Source organism: Giraffa tippelskirchi, chromosome 7 (genome assembly GCF_054371585.1).
Source record: "Giraffa tippelskirchi isolate mGirTip1 chromosome 7, T2T-mGirTip1v1.2.pri, whole genome shotgun sequence".
In the NCBI taxonomy this organism is placed as follows: Eukaryota; Metazoa; Chordata; class Mammalia; order Artiodactyla; family Giraffidae; genus Giraffa; species Giraffa tippelskirchi.
In genome coordinates this window covers 136,616,224-136,627,676 of record NC_137281.1, presented here as the reverse complement: position 1 = coordinate 136,627,676, position 11,453 = coordinate 136,616,224, and the positions used below count along the sequence as shown (strand labels likewise).

At 36.9% G+C, this 11,453-nt stretch overlaps 1 protein-coding gene across 4 annotated transcripts in view; it reads right to left on the bottom strand.

Annotated features, from left to right (window-relative positions):
* SYNE2 (spectrin repeat containing nuclear envelope protein 2) overlaps window positions 1-11,453 on the bottom strand; it is a 315,802-nt gene that overhangs the window by 110,830 nt on the left and 193,519 nt on the right. For all 4 annotated transcript variants that reach the window (XM_081509857.1, XM_081509858.1, XM_081509859.1 and 1 more), the window contains exons 58-61: window positions 6,363-6,548; window positions 4,617-4,739; window positions 3,263-3,445; window positions 811-942 (exon numbers count right to left, since the gene is read on the bottom strand). In XM_081509857.1, the coding sequence (XP_081365983.1) occupies window positions 811-942; window positions 3,263-3,445; window positions 4,617-4,739; window positions 6,363-6,548 (624 nt within the window). The remainder of the gene's footprint in view (window positions 1-810; window positions 943-3,262; window positions 3,446-4,616; window positions 4,740-6,362; window positions 6,549-11,453) is intronic.

Sequence of the window (11,453 nt, the reverse complement as noted above, 5' to 3'; positions counted from 1 at the left end):
CTCTTCTCACTATATTTTTTTCCTGTAAAATGTAATTTCGATTAATATTTAATGGGTTTACTATCACTATTTAAAAATAACAGATATATTTACATTTCTGAACTTTAATATACACAAAAGCTCTTTGGAATTCTTGAATTTTTTAATGTAAAGGGAAATTTGACACTTTTATAATACTGAATCACTAACGCATTGAGTCTGCCTTATTGAGTCCACCACTTAATAGCTTGTGTCATCTTAGATTTCCCTGTACTTCACTTTAGACATTAAGGAATTTGCCCTATGACAAAGAAAGAAAGTGGTGTCATCTGGTTTTGAATACCACAGCAACTGCTTGCCTACACCAACTTGATGGTAATAGAGAGTTAACACGCAAACCATTGTAACTGGGCCCGTAGGACATTGTTAATTATGGCATATGGTGAGACTGCTTAGTATATGGAACTCTTTATTACAACAGCATTCAGTCTTTACTTCTAAAGCCCAGCCTGCATGACCCCTAAGTCAGAACACTAGCTGGGAAGTAAGGTTGTCCAAATACCATGTGTTACATCAGCTTCTTTGGTACCAGCCAAAATGCCCTAAGTTGAGGCTAAAGACACTTGAAGAGACTTCCATTATGATAATTATATAATAACCTATTTAATGAAATAGGCATAGAAAGTAATCATATACATAAAATACCTTTAGTTGAAAGAGAGAAGTAGGAAATACACCATATCATCAAAAAGGTTTCTAGATACCAACAGCTTAGAAAGTGAATGAACTGCTGGACAAATGAATGAGACAAACGAAATGAAAGAAACATACCTGTACTTGTGACAGGTTGGCAGCTTGGTCTGTTGACATATATTCATGGGTGAATTCAGCTGGATAATTATTTAAGATCTGCTTTAATTTTTCTATTTCTTCATTGCATTCATTTGTCTGTTTTATGACTATCTATAAAATAAACCCCCCCAAGAAGAATCTGTTACAATCCAACGACTAGACCAATGGGTTCCTTTCAATGTCTATCCCTGTTACAAACTCCAATCAATTCTATCAAATACACAACTACACAGTTTTTAATAGGGAATGGTAGTCTCAACATAGAGAACAACGTGTGCAAAGCTGGCACCTGACTGACTTGCTCTACTAGATGCCAGAGCACCTTGGGCAGTGCTGGGAGTTGAAGTCTAATTAGACATACATTTGCTCTTAAGTTTTCCCAGTCTAATGGGCTTATTCTGAGAAGCATTTTATAGCATGTAAACAAAGTGGCTAAGTTTTATGAAATTACTGACAGTCACATAAGACATTTTATACATATTCCTTGTCACATTTCTACACAGAGAGGTGACAATCCTGGGAATGGAAGGGGCAAGTGATTTGAAAAATGACAGATTTTCCTGGTACAGACACATCCTCACCTGGTACTCTTTGAGATCTGTATGTTTTATGGTAAGAGGTTGAGGCTTGAGAGTTTGAAGAATGAGGCAAACCAGAACAATATCTGGAATCTGGTGTTAAAAGCTTGAACCTACCAGTATGCTAAATGATACAATCAAAGTGTGATGAAAGTCAAAGAAATGGACTTCAAAAGAAAATCTGGATATCCCTTTGTATGCTTCACAATGAAACTAAATGCCTTTTGAAACTACAAAGTTTCTGGTCAACACAGAATTCTTCCTTATATTTACTTTAATATTTAACTATAATTTTAATTTCACAGGCTAGAAATGAATAACTATGTTCACTGCACACACCTGTTCCCCAGCCCTCAGTAATGAGCTACATCCCATTACTCCCTCCAAAAGTAATTTGTCTTATTTTCTACAATGAGAGCACTTACAATATCTAACTAGAAATAAAAAGAAATGCACCATATTCTATGATTTTCATTACTATCAGCTTACTTAGCTTTGAAATACCTGAGATGATATCTGATTTCCACTAACACAATAAGATGGAAAATTTTAGCAGCACAGCTTGATATCTAACTTGGTACAAACCTAATTTCCTCTTCTATTTCCCCCCTTTCATCTTGTGGAGGAGTCATTTTAAAGCATAGTCAGGACTGTTATTTTCTTTTTCTAACCAAGAGACCAATAAAACACAAAAAGATGAAAAATAGATCATATTTTCTATAGTTGCTTTTTCTCTTTATATTATTAAAAAAAAAAAAATAGTACATTGAATGCCAGATCTTTTTTTTCCCTGTGGGTGTTAGGAAATAACGTCAGCAGATCAGTAGCTAGGCCAGAGAGACTGTGAGCTAAGACTCCAGAAAGAGATACAATATCCTCAAATCTTAGAACAGAGTGACCACCAAATGTGAATGAAACTGAAGAGGGAGAAAAAGATAGCAGTTTTCTTCCTATAACCTGGGGATGAGTGGGAAGGAAGAAAAATAACTTTTTCTCCTGTCCTGAACCCCTAATCAAGAACACTAGGCAGAACGTGGGAGTCTACCAAGAGGGTTGAAAAGTCTGTGGCTCTTTCAGGAACTTTCTTTTCCCATAGGAGTGGTTGTTGATTTAGGAACACAAACCAAAGTAAAATGCAGTTTCTAAGTAATGATAATTCTTTGGCTTGAGATCAATCAAAATGTAAGAATAAAAAGAAAGCCCTCAGGGAGAGGCTAGAAGATGCCATCAGTTAGAAAGAAGAGACTGATACGAAGAATAACACTAGGAGGCTAGAGACACAAATTCTTGTCTTATTCATACACAAATTAATCCTAACACATGTTAATTCTGGTATTTTATCAAATCACCTAACCTTTGCACATTAGTCTCCTAACATGTAAAAATAAAATGCCAAAGTACCTACTTGACCTGCATCATGTTGGCAATAAAACAAAATGATTAAAAGGAAAGCAACTGAGATGTGTAAAGAGATAATTGTAGGTCTGTCGGCCTCATATGACTGCAAATGCACTATGCAGGTTGAATCTTTTCCCATAGCATTTTACCCATGTAGATCTTCAATTATTAAAGAACGGAATGAAACAGACCATAACTATGCTTCAATGACTTCAACCAGAACAAGGGTAAGAGCTAAGAAAAAATCATGTTAGCTACATTTGAACAATAAAATACTCTCTTATATCAATGCCGGCTCCTGGATAATAACACTGGAAGAGACCAAAAAGAATCAACACAGGCAGTATCTTACTGTCATGGGAATTTGATCTAGCCAACCTTTAAAAGTGAAAACAAAACCAGCTTTTGCTGAACATTTTCATCCAACAGGCTGGCTGTCATCACAAGCCACTCACCTTTAACAACTCATTTTGTTCCTGAGTCACGTTTTCCAACAGCTTTATATCCTGTAAAAGCCGATTTGTCCGCTGAAACACAGGCAGAGGCTTCATTCCTGTCTGGGGTAACCTCAGTTCTACTTGGTAAGACACAATTTCAGCAATGGTTTTCTTCATGGGACGTATATTTTCCAGTATCACCTTAGATAAACATGGTACACAAGTGGGGGACAAAAAGGCCACTCTTAAATCGATTAAAAATTAAACTTTTGTCTTTACAGTTTTGAAACAGTTTCTTAGCTCAGGTTGAAAAGAACTAATATTACTTGTGATCTGGTAGTTAGGGGGTCTCAGGAAAGAATGCCTGGTGCAAAAGTACCCTCCAGCACAACATGATGCATTTGAACAGCCTTTCCTTCTTTCTCCCCTCCTGCCTCTATCTGTAGAACCACTGTTTTGCTTTCTATGTTGTTGCCAGGCAGTGAGCCATGTAAGGTAGGTACTGTCCCTTACTAAGTCTCACAGCAGCTGCACTCAGCACAGGGCTTCCCACTAACAGACCCTCAAAAAATGCTTACTGCACTGAAGGGATAATTGTCCTGTCAAATTTCTTAAGTCTCAAAAGTATACTTCTATTTCACTTTAATGATATCCCATCCATAGAAATCTGGATTTACATAGTGAATAAATTACAAGAGAGTATTCACTTTACTAAGCATTTCATATACATTATTTCATCTAATCTTCATATCTGTCCTAGGAGGCAGAGATCAAAACAGGTAAGGAAATTGGGTTCACAGAAGTCAGAAGACCCACATGGGGCACACGGCAAAGAGGCAGGGTGGGGATTAGAACCCGGGGCTGCCTAAGCCCAAAGTCCACACTCGAGGGGGAACTAACATCTGTCTGCTGCTCAGTATGTCCCAGCTTCTGTGCTAGGGGCTCTGTACATGTTATAATGGTCCAACATAATCACTGCATTACCACGGCATAGATATGAAAGCAAATCCAAGAAATATTAACCAGTCATGTAAAGGCACACAGGCCGAGCAGCTGGGGCTGGAACCCAGGTCTCCTGACTCAGAGGCCTAAGCTCCTAGACTATTAAACACTTAGGTTTGACTTGAAAGAAAAATTGCCAAACTTTGAAGTTTTAGGAAAAAATTAATTGAAAAAATAACTTCTGGGAAAATGATCTTTATACAGAGACCATTATGAATAGGATTTAAAACATGATATTTATAGTCATTCCCAACTTGACCTTGTTCTTACTTTAGCAAGACTAAACACTTTTAATCACATATTATTACATATTTTAAAATATGAATAATAAGTATTAAGAGAAAAGATTTTAAAACTGATCCATGCTTACCTCTCCATGCTTAAGATGTTCTTCAGGTGAAAAATCAAATATTTCTTTGGATAACAGGATAGCTTTGATTTTTGAAACTCTCTTCTCCATTGATTTTACTTCCGTTTCAATGGCAACCACATCCTAGAATTTCAGAAACAAAATAACACACTCATGCAGTATATTATATGTTAATCATCTTTATAAAACACAATTTATTGCCGTTTATTTTCACATTTAACCAAAACATGTTTGCCACTTGTATCTCTTAAAAACTAACCAAGTGCTTCACAGATAATGTAGACTGTTTTCAATAAAACACTTTTCTGTTAGTAACGGCATATAACACTACAAAACGCTGCATATAGTTGCTGGGTTAAAGATCCTCAACAGGCCAATATTTAATTAGTTATGCTATGAGAACAAAAGCAGAATGCATCTGAACCAATTCTAAGTAAATTGTCAATTATGTGCAAACTCTTTAGATTTATCTTTGGAATGTGCTTAAACACTTGAATACGAGTGGGTCTAATGTTGAAAAAGAATTCTTACTACTCTAAGAAGAATGATCCAGGCACCCTTGGGAAACAAACACACAAGGAGCTAGAAAACTGACAGATTTTCCTGTCAATTGCCTAACAAACTGTTGTCATGTGCAGCATTATTAAATTACCTTATAACCTACTCAGGTTAACATAAACATTAGATCATCTGTCCAGTGGCTATTCTCCCATCAATGTCAACCTCTAGAACATGGCCAAAACATTAAAGTAAAAATGCTGCAATTTTTGCTATCAAACCCACATATTTAAGAATACGTGCTATAAAACCTACATTTTAAAGTCCACTCACACTGTAAGAGGGCCTTCAGATCTTTAGAGCTTAATGCAAATAAACTTCAGCAAAAATAAGGTATGCCTAATAATGAAGGAAATAGAAAAAACTACATAGAAATCAACAAAGGGTTTCAAATTATAGCAATTTAGAGCCATTCAGTACAGGACAAACATAACTCTACAAGCAAATGAAGCAATAATTATAGTAATTTATAGTATGAGAAGTTCTATTATACTGAAATTATTTTCTGTACCTTACATTTAAGAAAGTATATAAAAATATATAATGCATTTTATGGTAATTTCTATGAAAAGTTGTAGACACATTTAACAATTTTGGAATAAGAATATTTAACAAGTATGATTCTCTGAAGTTACTTAAGTGTATTGCAGGGAATGTAACTGAGAAGTAAAAGGTAAATTATTAAGACTAACTGCATCTGCCTTTGCTGTGTGACTCCATCCTAAAATAAATGCCTCACACATTTCAAGCTAAAATAAATAAAATTATTTAAAAGTCCAGTGGCTCATATACAGCATCCCCTCAATAAATATTTGCTATTGGTCATGGAAGTCTTGGGAAGTTGTCTGTTTTAATTCCCTCTTTGCTAATCTCCACTTTATTATTTTTTTTTAATCTCCACTTTAAAATCAATAATATCTCCTCTCTGACAAAGAGAAAACACTGAGCATATTTGACCAAGGTTCCTCCCTTTTAAAAGACCACTTCTGAACTGAGAATGGGGATATGATTTTTTATTGTAGTTGTACTACAGGGCACAAAGTAAAGTACCATTCAAAAAATAACAAATAACAAAATATGTATCAGATCAATGTGTCTTTGTAGGAATTGATTGGCAGCATAACTCTAATTTACCAAATGAAATATAAACTTAAAATAAGAAGTAACATCTTTATAGTGCCAACTTACATCAGCCATTCGCTGAATCTGTGGAAGACTTTCTATGATTCTTTGTTGTAAAGCTGCTACTTGATGACTTAACTCTTGTATGGACTGTGCTAAATCATCTGTCTCAAAAATTACTGACAAGTCTTCGAGATCCGTGAAAACTGAATGTAAAAGAGTGTGCTTCTGTTCTGAATCTTCCAAAGCCATCTAGGTAATGGAAAACATGAAAAATGAGAGAGAAACATCAAGATACTGGAACAAGGTAATCAAAATCTAAAATAGAGAAAATTCTATAACTATGTATGGTGATGGATGTCAACTAGACTTAATGTGAGTGATCATTTTGCAATACATACAAATATTGAATCATTCTATTGGACACCTGAAGCTAATAAATGTTTTATGTGAAGTATACCTTAATTAAAAAAATTAAATCAGAGAAAATCTGAATTTGTCTCAACATTTCAAGCTCCTGTTCATTTCCACTTTCATGATGAAACATTGGAAAAGACTTTGATGCTAGGAAGGATTGAGGGCGGGAGGAGAACGGGGTGACAGAGGATGAGATAGTTGGATGGCATCACTGACTCAATGGACATGTGCTTAAGCAAACTCCGGGAGATAGTGAAGGACAGGGAAGCCTAGCAGGGTACAGGTCATGGGGTCACAAAGAGTCGGACACGACTGAGTGACCACACAACAGTGAAACACTGAACGTTCTTCTCAGCGGCAGTAGTGACTATAGACTGTTTACCCATCTCGGAGGGCTTGCAGCAGCTGTCTTATAGCATGTAGCCATGCTCTTCCACCATCATTAACAGAATCAGAAACACCTGACCTGTAACTCCATCCTTCCATAAATTTGGAATTAGGGCCAAGAAAGCCATTCAGTTGGCTGATTTGTAATTTTGGGAACATGAGCTTTGGAGAAATATATAAATGAAGTGGGGATGAGAAATGAAGAGGTAGTCCTGTGGCTTCCCAGTCCTGGTGGCAGTCTCCTCCTTGGCCTTACCACATAGACTCCTGTGAGACAACCCTATAGCTTGAGGTTACTTGAATAACTTGATACCAAAGAGTTCTAGCTGATAAAACTAAATAAAAGTGGAAAACATCCATTTTTAAAGTCGCTCAGACATTCTTCCTTATAATTTTTTGTTTTTTCCTTTTAATAATTATAATCATTAACTCTCAAACTTAAGATATCAAAATATCTCAGCCACCTGTTGGAAATGTTCAACCCAATAGATAATGTGGCTTTCAGTTAATTTCATAAAAAATAACAGACATGAGAAAAACCATGCAACTAGAAATCTAGTCATAAATCTAAAATTAATCAGGTTACTGACTTCATTCAAAATCTCAGCAGAAGAAAACTTTAAGGAAAACAAAACTAGAACCAATGCTTTTTCCAATAATACTATTTACAATAGCATCAAAAAATACATAGGTATAAATTTAACAATTTACATTAAAGAAAAATTAAAGAAGACCAGAATAAATAGAGAAACATCATGTTCTTAGATAGAAACAGTAAGTATGGCTAAGATGTAAATTCTCACCAAACTGATCTAGATTTAATTCAATCCCACTCAAAATTCCAACAGACCTCTGCATAGATATTGACAAGGTGATTCTAAAACTTATATAACTTGTATGGAAATGCAAAAGACTCAGATTAGCCAAAACAAATTTGAAAAAGAAGGACTAAGTTGAAGAATTTACGCTCCCTGATTTCAAGACTTACTAAAAAGCTGTAGTACTCAAAATTGTATAATACTAGTAAAAGAATAGACACACAGATCAATAGAATCATACGGTCCAGAAACAGACTCATATATATGAGAGGTCATTGATTTTCAACAAAGAACTGAAGTAATTCAAGGGTGAGTCCTTTCAAAATGTGGTGCTAGAGCAATTGGCTACCCCCAGAGAAAAAAGTGAACCTTAATTCTCACTTGATAACATACTAAGAGTTAAATCTATAAAATTTCTAGAAGAAAAGATATGAGGAAATCGTAGTGACCTTGGGTTAGAAGATTTCTTAGATACAACACAAAAGAATAATACATAAAAGAAAAAATAGTTATAAATTAGACCCCATCAAAGTAATAACATTTGATCTCTGAAATATAATGTTGAGAAAATGAAAAGACAAGCCACAAACTGGGAAAAAATATTTGTAAATTACATTCCTAATAAAGGACTGGATTTTAGAATACTGTATAAATCACTCTTACAATTCAATAATAAAAAGACAGACAACCCAATTTAAAATGGGGCAAAAAACAAAAATTGAACAGACTTCACAAAGGAAGTGTACAAATGACAAGTAAGTATATGAATAAATGCTCAAATAAATTAATCATTAGTCATTAAAGAAATGCCATTTAAATCACAATGCGATACCACTATATGTCTCTAGAGTAAAATGTAAAAGATAATATCAAGTGCTGACAAAAATACAGGGTAATTAATTAGAACTCACATTGTTAGTGGGAATGAAAAATGGTACAGCCATTTTGGAAAATAATTTGGCAGTTTCTGATGTAGCTAAATACTGTAAGAGCCAGCAATCTGTGAAAACATATGTCCACACAAAGATTTGTACATCAATGTTTTCAGTAGCTTTGCTCATAGGGATTCCCCGGTGGTTCAGATGATAAAGAATCTGCCTGTAATGCAGGAGACTTGGGTTCGATCCCTGGATTGGGAAGATCCCCTGGAGAAGGGAATGGCTACCCCCTCCAGTATTCTTGTTTGGAGAATCCCCATGGACAGACGAGCCTGGCGGGCTACAGTCCACGGGGTCACAAAGAGTTGGACACAACTGGGCAACACACACACACACACACACACACACATGTGCGCGTGCGCGCATGCACAATCCCTACCTCCTAGCACTCATGTCCTTATAATCAGTTCCCTTGAATGTAGGCTGAGCTTACTGATTCACTTCTAATAAGATATGGTGGAAATGATGAGCTGTCACTTCCAAGATTAGATTGTAAGAGACCATTTCTGTCTTGGGAGTTGTTGCTATCTTTTAGACTGTTCATGGTGAAGGAAGCCAGCTGCCACGCCATGAGGCAGGCTTGCAGAGAGGCTCATCTGTCTGTGAATGGAAGCGGATCTTCTGAGGCCTGCCAACAATCACATGAATGCACTTGGAAGAGCATCCTCTCTCTTCCTTCACACAAACTGAGCCTTCAAATGAGACCATACCCTTGGCTGACACCTTGACTGCATTCTCTTAAGAGACCTTGAGCCAGAGCACTCAGGTAAAGCCATGCCTGAATTCCTGATCCACACAAACTGTGAGATATGAAATGTTTCCTGAAGTGGCTAACTTCAGGAGTAATGAGTTATACAGCAGTAGATATGGAATATGTAGCCCCAAACTTGAAATATCCACCTCTCCTGCTCAGGGCTCTCATCCAATCCCTTTCCAAATCTGAATTTTGCTGCAGCTTACTAAGGGAAGTACAGGGCTTCCCTGGTGGCTCAGTGGTAAAGAATCCACTTGCTATTGCAGGAGACCCGGGCTCAATCCCTGGGTTGTGAAGACCCCCTGGAGAAGGAAATGGCAACCCACTCCAGTATTCTTGCCTGGGAAATACCATGGACAGAGGAACCTGGTGGGCTACAGTCCATGGGGTTGCAAGAGTTGGACAAGACTTAGTGACTACATAGCAACAACATTCTAAAGTAGGACAACTATTTTCAAAACAGGAACAAAGTGAGGTATTCACATGTAACTAGTTATTTGTGACTTATCTCCCATCTGGGGATTTACTAGGTCACATTCTGTGGGTATCAGCCTGCATGTCCCCTTGTCCCTACTTCTCCACCAAATAATCTAAATTCTACTCAATTCCAGCTCCTAAACAAAGGCCAGCAAAGAAAGGTGTCCTGAACATTTTGAGAGACACTTTCACAGTGTGTCAGAAGAAGGCAGCAATAGTTCAGCTGTTTTTGTGTGAGTTCATTCTTGTACAGTTTTAAAATAAAAACAAAACTCCTAGGAAGCATTTGAGAAAAAGCAAGCCTCATTCCTCTCTTCTGTCTTTGCAAAATTCTTGAAAAGGGTAAAATTACAGGTGATTTAGAACAAAAAGATGAAGGACTTCCCTGGTGGTCCATTGGTTAAGACTCTGAGCTTCTAGGGTAGAGGTCATGGGTTCATTCCTTGTTTGGGGAACTAAGATGCCACATGCCACTCACCGTGCAGCCAAAAATAAATAAATAAATAAATGATTTGAAATAAAATAAAAAGATGGCATGCTTTGGATATGTGGAACATCAACCCAAGAGGTAGGGGCAGCAATTACAGGCAAGAAACAAGTAGGTGAAAATGCAATATCTTTACAACTGTTGCCACAGGGAAAAATGTGCCAACAAATCTCAAACACCCGGAGTTATGAAGTCAGCAGTACTCAGGGACACACTGTGCTACTTAAAAGATATAAAAAAGAAGCTACATCAGCTTTGAGGTCTGATTACTCTAAAAACTGTTATAGGATAAACCTTTTCCTAAGAGATTCTTTCTCATAGCTAAATAATATGAGAGAAGAGAAATATCCCTTCACAACAAAGTTTAAGCCAACACTTGGCATCCAGAGGATTTCTGGCAGTCAGGGCCCCGAGCAGGAAAAGACTTTCATTTGTTTTGTCTTTGTAGGTTAGCATGGAAACATAGGGCATCTGTGGAGCACCAGGAAGGAGACAGGAAATTTGGAATCATGGCGTGCTAGTACTGGAAGGAACGACAGATTGGTTTTCTAATGCTATGTAACTAATTATCACAAACTTAGCAGCTTAAAATAAAACAAAATGATTATCTCATAGTTTCCATGGCTTATGAGTCCAGGCTTAGGTAGGACCTCAGCTCAGGATGCCACAAGGCTACAATCAAGGTTTCATCAGAGTGTGAGTTTCTCTGCCAAGTTCATTCTGGTTATTGGTAGAATTTAGCTGTAGGACTGAGATTCTAGTGTTCTTGTGGGCTGTTGACTTTTGGAGGCTACCCAAAGGTCTTGGACTTAGGGTCCTTTCACAGAATGCTATGCTATGCATGTGTGCTCAGCCGTGCCCAACTCTTTGCGACCCCAT